At 46.2% G+C, this 17951-nt stretch overlaps 3 protein-coding genes across 4 annotated transcripts in view; 1 reads left to right on the forward strand and 2 right to left on the reverse strand.

Moving 5' to 3' along the window:
• Positions 1-17951, forward strand: part of LOC126565732 (uncharacterized) — a 578093-nt gene that overhangs the window by 43936 nt on the left and 516206 nt on the right. The window lies entirely within an intron of this gene.
• Positions 1-17951, reverse strand: part of LOC126557583 (GATA-binding factor C) — an 82594-nt gene that overhangs the window by 37052 nt on the left and 27591 nt on the right. The window contains exon 2 of one of the 2 annotated variants that reach the window (XM_050213399.1): positions 8009-8497. In XM_050213399.1, coding sequence (XP_050069356.1) covers positions 8009-8497 — 489 coding nt within the window. Of the gene's footprint in view, positions 1-7669; positions 8498-17951 lie in introns of both variants that reach the window. The other variant, XM_050213398.1, reaches the window with a different exon arrangement.
• LOC126557323 (transcription factor IIIB 90 kDa subunit) overlaps positions 4081-17951 on the reverse strand; it is a 525788-nt gene continuing 511917 nt past the window's right edge. The window contains exon 5 of the mRNA XM_050213043.1: positions 4081-4090. The gene's annotated coding sequence lies outside the window, so the exon portion shown is untranslated. The remainder of the gene's footprint in view (positions 4091-17951) is intronic.

A 17951-nucleotide genomic window follows, 5' to 3' on the forward strand; every position in this document is an offset into this window, starting at 1 on the left:
GCAAATACATCAATATTATTACCAAACACAAAAGTTATGAAAACAAAATCAGTGTAACAATATAATAGATAAGTAAAGAAACGCAACATAACAACTGGTCAACGACAAACAAAAGGCACAGACAAATTCCCACCATTTTTTCGATGTGAGTCCCAATATAAACATGTTTTTTTTTCTGAAAAGCCATACAATAGCCTATCGATAGAGCGCCAGGGTTTGGGTCAGGTAAAATCAGGTGTCACCATGAATTGCACACTGAAGAAGCGTACCTCCTACAGAAGTAGGCAGCTAGAAGTGCTCAACTGATGTTTGGTCGTTTTTTTTTTTTGAGAGCATATTTTTGAGTACTTCAGTTTAATTTATTGCGCAATAAATTTGACCTTTTTTATTGTTTAACCTACAAGTTGCATTCAAGCAAAAGAGTTTTCTCACTCCTTGTTGCGTTTATTTTATTTTCCTCATCATCATCCTTCTTCCCATTGCGGCACACTACCTGTGCTACCTTTTTTTTTTTTTTTGTGTGGTGAATATCCTTCGAAAAAGGGTCGCACAGGGCTTGCAAGTAGAACGGGTACAGATGTACCATACGGGATACAATACGTTTTTCTCCCACAACCAAAAATGCTTCTCGCTTCTTGCACAAAGTCTAGAGCTCACGCAAGCGTTGTGTGCACGGAGACACATTCCAAGATTGAACTTGCGTTTGCCAAACCCAGCAGTGTAGCAAGTGTTCGTGATTTGGCTCAAATACAAGCCAACTATCCATAGGTGATCGTAAACAAGTGATCATCTGTTTGCTGACGGGAAACGATCTGCACTAACAAGCACGATACAATTTTTACCCAAAGGATCGATTGGCTTTTAGTGCGCTCAAAACGAAACCCGTACTGTCTCGTAGGAGGAAACAAGTGAGCCAAAAAGAGCGAGACAAAGAGCTACGGAAAGAACCCCTGGAACAAAAAAAACCTATCCTCACGAAATCGCTGCCAGGTTGGGTTCTAATGCTCGGCAAACGTAAGCCAAACGAGGTTTTAAAACACCCGAAAAACGACAAACGACAGTGTAGCAATTCCAAAAACTGTCACACAGAGGAAAATATATGGATTTTACGAATCCGTTTTCCTGCTGCTGCTGGTGCTGCTGTAGGTACATAATATGATGGTACCTTTTTTTTTGTTGGGGACCCGTCCGTTCATGGCCAACATGCCTACACATGACGACACACCGTTCGTCCTGGATGACGATCGTGATGGTGTCGGGGCGTTCGAATACCTTAATCGGGTCTACACAGGCTATAACTAGACAGACGTAGTTCAACACCAAGTTGGCACCGAAATCAGGAGCTCGGGACCTTTATGCATGCGTTGGATTTATGTTGTCTTAGAGTGTTTGAAGTTTTTGGTTGATTCATTCTTAAAGGGTTTGTTTGGGTGTCTTTGACTTTTTTTTTTTTGCATCGTCAGGATTCCCCCGAGAAGGTTGGACGGCTCAGAGATGCCTAATTGGATTGCGTTGCAAATGGAATTCCTGTTTCCACCGTAACAGAGAAAACGGCGCCAGCAGAAATGGAGAATAATTCAGTTTTTCGGCTTGCATACGTTTAGTCAACTGGTACGTTCAATAAAATGAATTTCGCACATTCCACGGCTATCAATTTTCATGTAATAGAGCATGTTTTGCATTGGCTCTTGCATGTTGAAAAATGTCACGTTCGTTTTCCAGCTAAAGTGGTCTTTTAATTAACTTTCCATCCATAGGAAAACAAACGACGAACACAACGTAGGGCAAAAAGCTCTCGAAGCGGTCGAAACACAATAAGCTAATGCATTTTGCTGTTTCTTCGCTTTCCACACAAACTCTTAATTCAAATAAGCACTCGAGATCTCGCGAGTGTGCACTCTATGCTGTCCAGCTTCGGTTCTATTGTTTATTAACCGGGTTCGATGATGCTTCTGCTCCATTCTCCGCACTATGACATCATTTGCGAGACACGCTCGTTCGCATGCTGGTATGCGCGAACAAAGCGAACTGTGTTGCACTGTCTTTTTTTTTTTTGCTGCTGTTTCAATCCGTTTTCTGCCCGTCCAACCCGGGACTGCGGACCAAACTGCACGGCACCGTATCGCTATCGAAACAAAAGCGCTACACGTGTTAAACGAATCGTGCATCACTTCCGCCCCATGCATCGGGCTTCGATTCTGCCCTTGCCAACTGCAGCCACCGTCTACTGAACTGTTTTTCAACAATTAACTTCGTGTTCAAGTTTGAATTTCCTATTATGAATGTGTGAACGTGCAACGGCAGTGATGACGGCGATGGTCTTAACCGTGAAAATGCACGGCCCGCCCTTCAGCAGTATTTCCACCGCACGCACCTAAACCTACTCTCCCCCTTGTCTCACATGATTGACCCTTTCCAGCTTCTACTGGCGGTACCGGCGGCAACGCACAACCGAGGGAGATTCGCCAATGGAGCATTGAGGTTTAATTTATGGTTGTGAGAGAGTTGCCACCTCATCCCCGTTCAAAGCCAACCCCGTACGCCACCTTCTCAGGTGGTCTGAGCACCCCGTTTTTTTTTTCACTCTCAAGTGCGTTGTTTTGCTACACTGATTTAAGTTTGAAGTTGCGGTCCGGCTGGAGCGTCGTGTGTGGATGTTTATGGTGGAAATATCTATCAATCCCAACCCTCCCGGCTCCCATCATCACTATCACGAGAGAGGGGTCTTAATTTATGCCGGACTTCAATTGCTTCCAACACAAGTGCACGTTGTTTTCTAATACGGTCCTACTCGTTCGCTTCTGCTCCGTATCTTTCATGGTTTTCGGGAAGACCTCGCATCGATTTCGTAGCTGACCCCGGTCGACGGTGTTGCCTGTGAGAGGGTCCCTCTTGAGCCACAAGCCAAAGTGCAATTGGGCAGCAAAACTTAAGGTTCTGCCGCCCATAGGCAATAGCCCACAACAAGTGCTTTGTTGAACCTTTGCTACAAATGGGCCGTTTTTGGGATGCAACCGACCGGAACCGGTCAGCTTCTGACCGATGGCGTTCTTCACCATGCATGATTTAAGGTCTTTCCGACCGTTTTACCGGTCTTGGGAGCCAGCTTATGTGCGTGCCGTGTTGTAACAGTGCACGTAACCGATCGAACGTGATGGGTGCATTTTCCGGTGCCAATTTCTTCAAGCTCTATTCCGGTTTTGGGTTCGATTTCGCATCTGTTTCATCTGTTAGCTTGAAATCTAGGACTTTGAAGCGCGTTTTATAATAATAATGCTTTAAACCAACACTTTTTATTGACTCTATGGGGAGCACGACGCAGCTAGTCCCTAGCATCTCTTCCAATTTATTGTCCCTAATGATTTGCATTGCACGGTTTACCAACTTTTGCAACAAATGACTGCAGCTGCGGCCCGTAACGCAGAAAGTGCATCAAACTGTGGTAAAACTATTAGGTCAGACAAGAGAGAAGAAAATCCCATAAATCTGCCTTGCGTTGGGCGAAAGTCATAAAAACGTTGTATATGAAATTAACTCAGTTTTTGTGGTGAGGGGGGAGAGAATGAGCAGGTGTATTTTTTTTTAAATCGAGCTCCACCCTCAAATAACAGTCAGATGGTCAGCATAACTATTCGTTGGGAAAAGGTATTTGTCGGAATTTTTCACTGATAATAAATACGATTTCAGTTCTTGATACATGCTACAAGTGAAGCTGTGTTTTCCTTGCTTATTAACCAAAGCCAAACACAAACAGCGGCAATCTTTTCCTACCACATACGCTCCAGTTTGTTTTCCTTCCATTGTGATGCTGCACACGATACGGATCTACAACACTGGTAGCAGCTACCAAGCTTACCCTGATTCCGCAAAACGATGACATAATCCGCGCAGTGGTTTGTGGTGGAACGACAGCCTAATGTCCAATTTTGGACAAGTGTTTCTAGGAATCTTTAACTCTAAACGCTAAACCACAACTGCCGGAATTCGTTGACCTCATTAAAAATTGACTTTTCGAGGGTCGAAGCTCTTAAAACGGTAGTACTCCCAGCTTTTTTTCGCTTCCTCTACCGCCTGCTTTACCTCTGTTCATCTCACGCTGTGTCTGGTGCGAGTTTTGACTTGATTATCGTTTTAAAAAGTGCTTCAAGTTTTCCCCCACACGTCAAAGCGGGAATGCCGCCAGCCGTTGGTTGGCGTTCGGCCGGACAGTTGTCGGTAAATCTGGCAAGTGCAACTCCACACGAGTGTCCTTGAGCGAACGTCCAAGTGGCAACACTTGGCTACCAGTCTTCTGAAACGGGGAAGCTCAACACGGATCTTCTCGCGTGCACTTGCCGTGCGGTGAAGTTTGTTTTCAGCCCGCTAGCTCGAGTTTTACGAGTTCCGAAAATGTTGGACGAGTCGGAGATCCGATCGATCGTGCGTGTGTGCACGGAACTTCATGCTCCAACAGCTTCCCCAGCCGTGCTATGCCGGATCCGGATGAAGGTACGTGAGGTCGTGCTGGAACGCTGCCGGATTTTCGGAACGCATGCTCCGGTGTGGGCAGGTGTATCGACTGACGACTTTTGCACACCGTCGACTTACCGTTAGCGCGGTAAAAGAACACCACTTAAGTGGTCCTAATAAATTTCGTGTGCCGAAAATTGCGTGCTTTGAGTGTGCTACGAACGTACGTATTTCGCTAGTGCAGTACCGTACGCGGTTCAGGCTAGAACAGCGCGGTTTTTTGGTGATTGAAGTGCGCTCGACCGTTGATAGAAGAACGCGCCGCATCACACCATTGCCAGTTGATGTCCACCCTGCAGAATCACCGTTTGCGCACTATGATTTTTATTATTTTACAAGCGTGTTCCATTAACGTGGGCTGTTTTAAGTCAAAACGAACTAGTGCGCAGGCCGATGCATTCCTTTCACTAGAAGCACACTTCGCACATCGCCGATCCGTCTCGATCCGTCTCGATCCGTTTACAATCGTTAGGAAACGTCGAGCGTTCTAAGCGTTGCTTATAGAAAGCTTCCCGACCAGCAGCGTGGAGAGTAGCACCAGTGGTGCATGGTTTTGTAGTGTGATTGTAATGTTTCTGTTTCCATTTAATGGCCATTACGCTGTTGCCAGTTTATTGGATGCAATATAACCTCCCAGGCAAGAACAATAGCGAATGCGAATATTGCTCTCACATTCCGAGACGCACGAACGAACGAAGGGCACATTATGCACAGCCGGCCGCCACCGCAAGGAACGGTTGTGCAATAAATAATGTGTTGCTTATATAACACTGACCGGACTGACGAAGTGAGGCACAAACGTCTCCACTATGCGTTTAACCCACTCGCGGCCAAACGTTTGGTTGAAGTTTTTTGGCCATAGCATGTTTAAGCACCCTAGCGCGCGTTGCATTAGACGATCCGCTTGCTCACGTGTCCCGGTGCAATCATGCGAACTTTGTCATCTCGCGCGCACTTTTGCGGGATGATTTATCGCTTCCCGTACTGCGGACTGCTAATCAGATGCAAGAACCCTCCCATAATTTGTCCAGAAACGTTGAGAGATCGATACGTCTTGCCAGCTGCTATCAAGGTGCATCGTACGATGGCTAGCACGCATCAATCACCGTTTCGGAGAGTTAAGGTGTTAATTTGCTTTCCGCAATCTTTACAACTGCAGCCTCAAGGACGTAATGTGTAATTTGAATAATAATTGATTGACCGTAGCAGCGAGAACAATATCTGCTTTGCATTGCTCACGATGCGATGAGCCCGCCGGACGGATTAATCGATTTTCCCACCGGGAGCTACATGGGAAAGTGGAGCGTACGGGAAGTGGATTGCCGCTGTGATCGTAAAGATGCTAATGGTTTGGAAAATCTACCAAACCTTGACATTTGCAAAAGAATTTGGGTACGTTTCCTTCACCTTAAGTTAATGTTTATCAGATAAAACACTAAAGGACAATTTAATATTTCCAACCGAAGCGTTACTTCGTCTTAAATTTCGCCAACGGTCGCCTTTTTTGTGTGTATGTTTTGCATCCACCCTATCGCAACGCAACGGTGGCGGTCCAAATGCGATGTAAGTTTCATTTTATTTAATTGTGGCAATTTTTTATTACAAAAATGTCCCGCCCTCCCCGCTCGCTCCAGTTGCATCCCTGAGTCCTATGTGTGCGTCCCACGCCATTATGTGCTGCAGTTTCCATTTTCTCCATTGTTATTGTGGTATTCCCTCTCCTCCCCGATCGCTCCACTCTTTTCACCCGCTGGCAGTGCAGTAGCATCACCATAGTAGCTAGCTTTGTGCATTTCCTTTCCGTTGGAGTCGTCGCGTCGTCGTATAGGTTTTTTTTTTTTGCTTCTCAACTTCATTTTTCAACTCAAAACCGGACCACCGGTGTCTCCTTGGGCGGTACACCCTCTCCGGCCGGCTCCTAAAGCAAACGATCGTTTTTGAGTTTTTGAGTTTGCCATTGTTGTTGGTGCCCTTGTGCATAAAATCAGCCACCGGCTCCATTTGCCCACCCGTTTGGTTGTGGTTGCTTTTTTTTTTCTCTCGCTCCAACGATGTGCCCGCCACCAGAAACGATCCGGGGCGGACCGTTTGTAAAGCATTTGCTGCTTTGTGTGGAGGTAACGCAACGGTAATGAGAAGATGCAAATCGATGAGCGAGCAGTGCGAGCGTGCACACACAGCACGCGTGTGTGTGTGTGCTAGTAGTGGCTCAAATGCATTTTTTTTTCTCGACCGGGAACAAATACAACGGCCGTGCAAGAGAGATGCATTGCGATAATGGAGCTTCAGAAAAGGAGAATGGAGCGAACAAAAAATGGTTCATTCAAGAGGAAGTGCAAGTAACTTAGTGGTTTTGTTTATGTAACCAAAACAATGCATCTTGTAACGCGTTCAAACTGCGGCGCTTGATTGGCGAACGTGAGCAGGAAACATAGCTCTCCCTGCTGGTTGTAGCCTTTTCCGTAGATCGTATGTTAGCTGGGTGGACTTTCCTTTTGCTGGAACCCTTACCAGTTTTTAATTATTCTCATAAAAATACGAGCTCAAATCATCGAAGCAAGAGATCGATGTACGAGTGTTTGATTAAGACATATTTCTTTATACATTTGCAATGCTACAGAACACAGAACACATATACGAACACTTTGTTTTTCTCTCGCTATGTGCAACTCACACAGACCGTGACATAAAGTGCAACAATTGAGCTATAGAAACAGAAATGTTTTCCGTGCGCTTGGTGCTGCAGAAAGCACTCAAAATAAAGAAAGTAACAAACATTGATGCGAGTGTCCCCATACTGAAGAAAGGGTTGCCTTATTTGCCAAATTATTTTAAATGCCCACTAGTTCTGGATATAAGGAACGCTCTTGGTAAAATTAGTTTTATGGTTTTATGTTTGCAACAAGGCATACAAGCTCTTATTGGAGTTACCATGTGATTTGGACCCTGTTCATTGATACCAGTGAAACACAAAAGCGTATAAATAAATAAAATCGCTTCATACGCACAAAAACAACCAAAGAAACAATATGTACAGTAAAGGAATTATAATTGTTAAACTTAAAAAAAGCAAATAACTAAAGCATACATGTTAAGTACGATACAAAACCGAATAAGGAAATAAAATATCCACAAACACCACCGTGTGTCCATCTCTTACCGGCACTCGTGCGCGCTTTCGTCCGCTGCGGCTTCATGTGTGGGCTGTTCATGGCAGGGCGCGGATTCGACTGTCCAAACGTGGCACCACCGTGCTGGTGGTGGTAGCCGTACCCGCTCGTATCGTACCCCCCGTACGCTGACTGGCCCGTCCCATCGAACAGGCTGCCACCACCACCACCACCACCACCGCTACCGGAAGTGTGCGGCGCCGACCCGCTGCCCGCATTGCTTTGGCCACCGTGCACACCGCCGAGCCCACTTCCGGTCGGTTGGCCGCCATTCGTATGGCCACCGGTACCGTTGCCACCCGCTCCTACCGTCCCGCTACCGGTCGTACCTTCACGCTGCTTTGGTTGGTTCTGGCCGCCACCGCCACTTCCGCCTCCTCCACCACCACCACCACTCGATCCGTTGCCCCCGGTGAGGCAAGGTTTCACGTCCAGCCCGCAACTGTCCGCCGTCTGTCCGGTGGCACCACCGCTCACGCCGCCTCCACCCAGCCCACCGCCGATTGCATTGCTCGAGCCGACCTGTGCCTGGTGCATGAACGCGTTGATCGTGGCCTGATATTCGGCTGGCGCCGTTTGCACCGAATCGGGCGTCGAGTCCTTGGGCGGGGTCGGCGGGAAGGAGAAGATATGCTGGCCGGACTGGCCCGTCTGCACCTGGCTCAGTTTGTCCTGTGGGTCCTGGGGGCAGGCGAACGGGCTGCCCCACGCACTGCTCGACGCAATCGGTTTCGGTGGATCACTCAGCCAGGACAGTGGCCCGTGAAAGTGCGGTCGGCAGACTTGCGGTGATACGTGGGACGAGGTCATGCGGGATGCTGTGGAAAATTTGGAGAAAGAGAGAAAAAGGAGAAAAAGAAAAGAAACCGATAAGGAACAATTTCAGGAAGGTTTTATGATTCAATTAAAACTCTACGCTATAGTGGTTTGAGCAGAATTAGCAACGGTGTTCATTTGCGTTCAATTTAATTTATTTTAGAGTCGTAACATACTTGATGTAGCCATGCAAACAATTGAAAATGGTTTATTCTTGATAAATTAAGAGTTTTCTTAAAAATGTCCGACGCTGCCATCAAAACATGTGCGAGTCACAATTGCTTCCAGTGCTATCAAATCCAACTGCAGCTCTATGAACTTTCTTTCAGGCGGTGATCAAGGTTTTATAAATACAGTCATTGAATTTTTGGACACATTCCCTGTACAACAATCCCTGGACAATGTAACTATGTATTTTTTGCATATAAAATGTTTCTTAAAAGCTTTAGCTGAGTAGCGAGTGACTTCATTGGCGTACTCTCCAGTTTACTGCACGGAGGCTGAGTGTATGATCCGTGTGTAAGAGAGTATAATTTTTCGTCATAACAGTACCCTTAATAGGTGGAATTATGAAAAATGCTGCACCTTCTTTGAGGTGTTGTTCTCTTACTCTACCTATTGCAGCCGAGGCTAGCCGGCAGCTCGATCAGGAACTTGATTCGACACTGGTACAGTACAGTATGAAGTAACCTGTGTAGCAGGCAGAAGGACACAGTACCCCCCGGAGGCATCGATCGTAACAACCGATCGTTGAGGTGCCGAGAAAATAAGCAAGAGAGACAACCAAAGCGGTCAACAACGCGATGGTGACTCCCTTCCTGGCTCCCAGTGCTAACCCATACATCACCGTGTACCGAACCCGGACGGTGCCCGGAGGGATTTTTTGGGCGATTCGCGATTCTCCACGATACAATGGCGCAATGAAGGTTCAAGAGCTAGCCGCACCCTTCGTTTGGCCGTTGGTCGTTCTTCTCCGGTCGTTCCGTATCTTTGTCACTAAAGGGAACGACGAGGAGTGCCTGCAACCGCGTCCGTGTTTTGATGATGACGGCGGCGGTAGCATACCTGCATACCTGCATATTTCCCAGCGTTACACTGAGCGGCCCCATAAACCTGCCAACCAAGCTGACAGATATTTGCCGCTGCTGTTGCCGTAGCAGTAGGCTGAATGCTGTCGTAAAATTTTACCACCAGCACTCACCACCGATCCGACACACGATCACCCGATTCCGGGCGGAAATCAAACGGATTGAACGGGAAAAAATCGGACACAGCAATTCCAGCCCCCCCATAAACGCGATACACGATGGTAGGGATGGTACGGTGGTAGAATAAAAATTTATGTTCAATAATAATAAATGATTATAATTATTAAATAGCAAGTGCATCGCACACCTTGCGCCGTTGTTAGCTGCTGTCGCTGAAGTTCGCTGGGAAAGGTGGAATAGGGTATTAAATGAAACATTTCCAACGCGACCGACAACTGTTTCCACAATTTTTTCTTCCCCAAAATGTCTCCCGAAGGGGTTAAAAATTCACCTCAGATTGATCGGTAGGAAGAGGTAATAAATTCAAACACACGCCTCACGCTACAGTTACTGGTGCGTTGAGGCCCCACTGGGAAGTTTCGTCCCGAAGCGGGTGACTTGTCAAAATAGAGCGATTGAAATTTATCTTACTGCCAGAGTTGGCGGAAATCTGCTGGGATTTTAGACTCCACAATCACAATCAGATCAGTTCGATCTGCGAGTACGACAGATCGGATACGGTTCGAAGCGTTATAACAGTACCGTGCTTCTTCATGTGCCAGCGTGTTGCTTCATTTGAATGGCATAAATAAACTTCGTGCAAGATTTTTCTAGCGGCGATCGGATGATCGATCGGATGACCACTGGAATGAGGCTGAAAAGTCACTGAGAGTTGTTTAGGAAAGGGTAAATGATCGTGATAATCGGATTAATAGTGTAACTCTGTGCTTAGTGGGACAGGTGTAAAAGACGGCAGAATATAAAAGATTGAGCAATCCCTTACGAGGATAGAGATCAATAGCTACTATCGACGATCAGTGATGGATCGATCGGTTTAGGAAGCTTAGAAGCTTGTGTTGGGCGAGATACAGCTCAAAAAATAGCTTTCTAAGCGTGGTCATCTCGAACGGCGATACACGTATAAATCTTAATCTTCGGGAGGTTTTCTTTTTCAATTATACATAATGCAAAGCTTATTAAAACATTGCACTACCAGACAAAGTAAAACAAACTGCCCACGTAAATCACTCATCCTGCTGCTGCTAGCCGTTTGAAGTGTGTAAGTGATCCATGGCAGCACCTCCACGGGTCAATATTCCGTAAAACGTTACTGCATTTCCTTGTTCGTAACGCTTTCGGAACGAATATGCATCGCTGCAAACAAATCACCGTCCGCTGAGGAATTGATCCGATGCAACCGATTGCTGGTGGCTTCAGCTGCTTCAGCAGCCGTGCACAAAACGTTGCAAACGTGACGTCGGAGATGCATACCGAGAGCTGCAGGCTGAGAAAGCGGCTCGCTGCAACCGAAGCCTTCGATAATAATAAATAATAAATAATTATCATAATAATAATAATAATATTATGATCCGTATGCCGTTCGGTATGACGAGTACGGAACGATTGCTGCATGGTTTTGCCGCACACACACCCCCGGGCATCGTTGACGACCGGAAGGGATTGAACCATGATTGCGACCACTCCGCATCCGATCGTCCCCGTTGGTTGCGCCTTTTGCCCATCGCTGCGAAGGAATATAAACTTCGGTGTGATGCGATTCCTACGAGGGATCCATCAAGACAAGTCAAGTTAACTCCTCGTCAGAGTGATTTTGGAATCTGTGTTTTTGTTGTTCGTCCGCTTCATGTCTCATGTACAGCAGGACAGAAGGAAGTGAAGGATCCATTCTGCTTCCAAAACCAACGCCCGGTACAAGAATTATGACCGATGAATGGACCGCCGGATGGATGGATGATGGAGAGCGTGCGAGATTCGTTTCGACCGAGCTCGGGGAGTTGGAGTGGAGTGTTGCAGCGAAGTTGTTACATCGCCTTCGCGGTCGATTCGGAGCATTCCGGGGTTCCAACATTGGCGTGATTCATTGATTTATGTGCGTTAAGATGATCGATCGATCGGCTGGTTGCCGTTGGTGGATTAAAACGCGCTGCTGCCCTTTTTCGAATCGGGAAAAGCGCTTGGTTTCGGGGTCCGCTCGGTCTTTAGGAGACCGTTGTGGGTCGTCACGGTTGCACCGTGTAGTAGCCCGGAATGAAAGTTTTTGATTGAGACAATGCGTGTGTCGTGTGCGGTGTATGGGACCATTAAATCTGTGTGTCTCGAGGTAAAACAGGTACCCGTAAAAGTGCTTCGATAGGTCATCGATCAAAAAGCGTTGAGAAAATAAGGCAGTTTAAAGATTTTTCTTCGAGTGCATGACACATTCCTTCCAAGATGTTTGTGGAGGTTGCGGGAACAGTAATGTTCTATAAATTCTTCAATAATTTAAAACATCAAGTAAAGCAATATCTGCATGATGTAGCTCTAAATGTTTACCGATAATGCTGAGAGAAATGTTCCATGCCAACTCCTCCCTTATTGGATGCATATCAATCCAGAACAAGTCGTGTCTCCGCTACAAAACTCTCCTTCGCTCCTATGTACGAACGATGTACAATTCAACACATATTTTACAGCATCACATCATGTCTAACAAGCACAAACAACAATGAAATCATAAAATTTATAATGCTCACACAGCAAGCCATATCCAAACTCCCGTCTCTGTACAGCAAACCGAGCATAATTCTCTGAAGTGTGCTAGCCGTGCTAGGCTCCAAACGATAACGGCGCGCTGGAAGAACCAAGTGCGGACCGTCGAATGGTGGGTAATAGAAGAAAACAAATGATAAATACCTGTAATAACATTAATACAACCCGTACGAACGATTGAAGCAACGAACACGAGGCAGAGATAGCGTGTAGAGTTGTAGCAACGATCAGGTGAAGGAAAGGAGTTAAAAGTATGGAGCGAAGATATACACACTCCCCGACAACTAGTCAGCAGCTTGGCAGTGTAGGTTGTTAAGGAAAAGGGACGCCGGGTTTTCATGAGGGCAACAGAGGACGCTGTGATTTGATTCGGAGCACGAACGAACCATTCTTTCTGCACTTTTTATTCGCCTGCGTTCTGCTGTCAATGTACATCGAAGCATAGACCCTAGCTTCACGTCTGCGATCTGTAGCCGAGGAGGTTGGTTTGGTTGGAAAATAGACCTTTTTTTAACTGTCCAACTTTTCTTTTTCCTCTCTCTTTCTCTCTTTTTTTCTCCTACTTAGCTTTGGTTTACTTCTCTCGCTTTGCGGACGTTTACGAGGTCCCGAAATCATACGTGCAGAGTTATGATTTATCCCGCGCACCGTACAAACTGTACGGAATCTGACCACCTTCCACCAGGGCTCTGCCGATCATTTGTGAATGTGACTTGAATCGCGTGATGGCGAGAACACGGGCACGTACGTACAATTTATTACTATCAGCATCTTTTTTTTTTGTTTCTTCCCCCCGAACCCTGATCAACGGATGATGATCAGATGGATCACGGTACGGAACAATCATCTCTTTGGATGGCCTGGTTAGCTTAGATCGTTACCGTTGCTGTTATGACCGCTCGTCCAAGGGTTTCCGTATCATTGTCTTTTTGCCCTTAAAAATTTGTTCCACCCTTTGCTCCGGATGCCACCGGGAGTGGGTTTTTTTTTTTTGGTTGGGAGAAAGGAAACATATCTTCCGGACGATATCTTCCTTGTTAGATCTTTACTACCCCGTGTTTGGGTTCGGTGGTAGAATCACACAAATCACGATCAAATTGTATCCGTGAAATGTCCACGAACGAGTGCGGCTGCCACTGGTACCAATAAATTGGACACTCAATAGAATCGGTAAAGGATCACGGACGAGATAATTTCATCCGGCTGCATCGGATCGCCGTGGTTAATTCGTTCGATTAGACGAGAGGTTGCTGGGGCTTTTTTCGGGATCCATAATCCCGCGTACGCTCATGCTTATCATTATTTATGATTATGATCTCATGATGTCAGTTGATTACGGTATCCCCTGCAATGACCGACGATGTTCGTCTGGCGCATACTCTACAGCAAGGTACTGCTCGTCAACGATCGTCGAATTATTGTTCATTTTATTATGCTACTACCACACTGACGCTAGTTGTGACCTCAATGTTTACGAATTCTGCCGCGACATAGCAAGTGATGAAGAAAATACTACACGCGATGCCTCAAGATGCCTTCATTGTCAGGTATGGTACATAAAACCACACAAAACGTGTATGAGAGTGAGCGCTTTTTTTTACGAGAGTTTTATGACCATAAATCGAAGGCTATCGGTTACTTCCCACAGCTCGTTGAAGCCTGCCGCCGCTTGGCCGGCGCTCACTTGCATCTTATCGTGCGGGGAACTATCGCAAAACTCCCATGAACAGCTGTCGAACAAAACGTTCAACGCGTATCATCGCCAGCATCGAAATCGGAATCCGAGCCGAGCTCCAAATTCGCGTGTTTGAGCAACAGGTAATGGGGTGTGTATAACGCACGGCTAAACTTCTTCATCATCGCAGTCCGAAGGCAGAGGGGGCCGGGTTTATCTTTCTCACACTGCCTGGTAGGCGAACGCATCTCGTACAAGTCATCGACAAAGTGTCAACGATTAATTTGGAAGCGAGATCGCGATGTCCGATCTGGATCCCGATGGCCACCGATCATCAATGCTCGATCGCTTCCCCTTCCCCCTAGCAGTGCCTCGGAGGGAAACTCTGGGCGCTCCTATCAGCACGATTACGATCGAAATCTATAAATCTACGCATGCCATGCCAGCTCGGAGATCCACAAAGGGGGGTGCCTTCTCGTCGCGGCATAACGGACGGCGTCGCGCGTCCAAAACCCATTGGATGCTGTCATCTCCGATCGTTCGCCCGTACCCGCGTGTATCGAGTGGCAGCACGGTGGCGTTCGCTCCAGTCCAGTTCCTCAGAAGCGTTCCTCAATCCAAGGAATTGTTTAATTAATTCAATGTTTATCCCAGTTTTTCTCGCTGGCTCGTAACCGACCGAGCCCAACTACAGCGTCCGAAGCGTTCCCCCCCCTTGGCCGAGGGTATCAGATTACGTGGCAGAGAACAAGTTGTTCTAATCACGAAGCGTGTGGGGACAAGCCGAAAAATTAAGCAACGAATAGGGTAAGATAAAAACAACAGCAAAATAACATAAAACGTGTCTAGAGGCGTAGCATCAGGGCGGAATCGGACAGCGCATAGAGAAGAGAAATGTTCCTCCGCTGATCGGTTTCCATGGTATTCGTGGTTGAGCGTGGTTGAATTTCCTGGAAACAAGACATCCCGAAAAACCGGACTACCGTAGCAATTCATGGGAGTCATCCAGAGATGGAGAAAAGATCTCTGATCAAACGCTTACGTTCTTGCGTTGGTCACAACTAGTTAGTATGGATGAAAGGTAAAGAAACTTTACTTGTACTTGATGCTATCTTAGCATCAGAAGTGAACTCAAATCACAGCTAAACCTAGCGAATGCAGATGACATGTACCAAAAATAGCTTTGAAAGAATAAGCGCCATCAGCGCCGCCCAGAATTTATCGATATAGCATCTTTTCTTTTGATAAAAACGCAAGAGCTCCTTAAGAGTTCCGGATTTAGCGTTGATGTCCAACATTCCAATCGCCCATTAAAACATGCTTCGCGTTGTATACAATGTGATTTTTGTCACAATCTGCACAATTCTTCTTCGCCTTGCTACACCGCGGATACTTCAAGAGGATACAAGCATTCGATGGTCCATTCATGCCCACTTTCTTGGTGTATCGAAGCTGACAAAAACATTGTTAACCTCCCTCGACGATCGTTTGGTGAGTGCAGCAAAGCTTTTGGGCACTTTCCGTACCATCTCCTCCCGGCCAAGACCCGGTTGTGTAAATTTAATTCCAAAAAACCTCGGCACAGTTCCCGTCCAATTGCTTGGCGGTATGCGTTTCATTTTTCCACGGTGGGAAACACAGTTGAATTGCTTTTTTTTTTGGCTAGCGATCGAACCTGCGGATGTCACACACCCGTACGCCGCGGGAAACACACTACACTCAAGACCATTCAATTCAATTGATCAGTCCAGACTTTTTCGGGGAGGCTTTTTTGTCACAAGATGTCGCAAAATTGGGGGTATGGCGAAAGGCGCGTGGGCATATGCGCGTAGTTGATCGGCGGGCGATTTAAGCATCCGGTTTGACGAGCACGCTGGCACAGGACGAGAAAAGGCACCACCATTGCAACCCCAAAACCTGGTGCAACGCGTAAGGACGCGGTGGACATTCAATCAGGCAGGATTAGCAATTGAACCGATGGCACTGCTCCGGATTGTTTGATTGTTGTTTCGCTTTTCGCAGGGGGCATTGTTCGGCAGCCGTATCGTACGAGACAGGTTTAACGATATGTATCGTTTGTTTTGCTACGATACGATGCGATGAATGTCAGCCAAGCTTGTAGTTTATTTTTTTATTTGGTGAGCTTTTGAAGATCTTCTCTTCAGTCCAAGACTGGTTCCTTCTCAGCTACGCATCTCAAACGAAAAGCTAACCCTGAACGTTGGTTGCTGCAAGGGAAACAGCATAACTGCTTCACCTGCAGCTTCAACCTGAAGGTTGCCTTCACTACTGCCTTTGTGCGCTCCGTTTGTGTGTGTGTGTGGACAGTCCTTTTTTTTTCGTTTCCATCCGTCTGAAACGGATGCGCCGTCGTAAAAGCGCCGTTGCTCGCCACACTGCAGGAACTTCAAATTTAAAACAAAAACGACGATGGTGCTGGTGCATCTTACGGTAGATTTGTGTGTAGTGCTGGATATCATCGATTCCAAACTCGGATGAAAAAAAAAAAAAACGACAAAATATGCCCGCAGCTCTGAGGCAACGCTTTTTGAATGGTTCCCGTTTTTTTGTTTTTCAAACGCTCGTGAAACAATATAATTGAAGCATTAAAAACATGTAATTGACCACGATTAGAATGCACCGGGAAATGGGTTGCATTGTATGCTCGTTTGAGGTGGAAAGATTTGCCAAAAAATCTTACACGCTATTTGATTGATCGTACCGCGCAACTGAATGCGGAACTTTGTACTGGATAGTTGTGGACATTAATCGACACTTACGGAATGGAAGCTATTGTTTTTATGTAACGTTTTTTGCTTGGAATGGATTTGGAATGCTTTGTTAGTTGGATAGATTTTTTGTGTTGTAGAATAAACTTGGGAATCTCGAGTTCTTCCAATGCATCTTCAATAATTAACTCATCTATTGCGAAAACTGCCCTTTTCTTGTAGAAATACTTTGAATGTTTGCATACTTTATGCCCTACTATGTATACGGTTGATGTTTCCATAAACAGATTTTCGCAATGCGCTCCTATGTGTAAGCTAAGCAGCCAGACAATTCCCACCGATCCAGCTGCTTTTTTTGCCTTACCGGGACACAACCGGACCGGCTATCCAATATGGCTCGATGCCCATGTTAAATGCTCAAGGTGTGAAAATGGATTAATTAAGTGTCGATTACCAAAAACCGCTGCCAGCAAATGGCAATAAAAGGAGCTGTATCGATTCCCGTGCCTGCACGTTTCACTCCGTTTTGAACATATTATTAATTAACGTTGCGAATCGTTTTGCGTTTTTCTTCTCTTTTTTTTTGCCAAGCCTGTATTGCACTGCAATTCTCCTCCGTTTTCGGTCGAACTGCGATGCTTATTTTTACGCTGCAAAACGGTGGTGCGTTCACGCACTACCAATTAAAGGATGCTTTCCATTCCGTTCGTTCGGAATAGGATCGAACGAAGCGCGGGGTGAAAAAACGTCCATCGAGCCCCATTCTGGAGGAAAGAATTCGGAATACTTGGCATATTTTCCCTACCGCAGTAGTTGAAGATTGTTTTTTTTTGTTTTTGCGCTCGATGCGTTCCGGTTTTCATACCGGAGATCGACAATCGATGAAGATCGCACGACATTAGCGTGATTGGTGCGCCCATCCAGTTCCTTTTGTTCCACCTAGAAACGAAGTCCATCCCGGGTGATGTGTTTCTTTGGTTGATGATGAATCTTAATTAAGCAATGGTGAGGCCATTTTGCAAACGGTTCCGCATTCCTCTGCATTTAAATTGCAAACGCCGTATAGAGTCAGCCGTGGACATATCGTGTAAGATTGTACGTGCAACCGAGTGTCAAAGAGACAACGAGGAGAAAATGATTAAACACGTACACTACTGGCAGGCAATTGGATAAAATGTCAGCGAGAGTTTCACACTGCAACAATCGTAAAGAGAATCGCGAAGTGCAGTTAATTTCTTCATTTATGGTTGTTTGA

This window comes from Anopheles maculipalpis, chromosome 2RL, assembly GCF_943734695.1.
Source record: "Anopheles maculipalpis chromosome 2RL, idAnoMacuDA_375_x, whole genome shotgun sequence".
Lineage (NCBI taxonomy): Eukaryota > Metazoa > Arthropoda > Insecta > Diptera > Culicidae > Anopheles > Anopheles maculipalpis.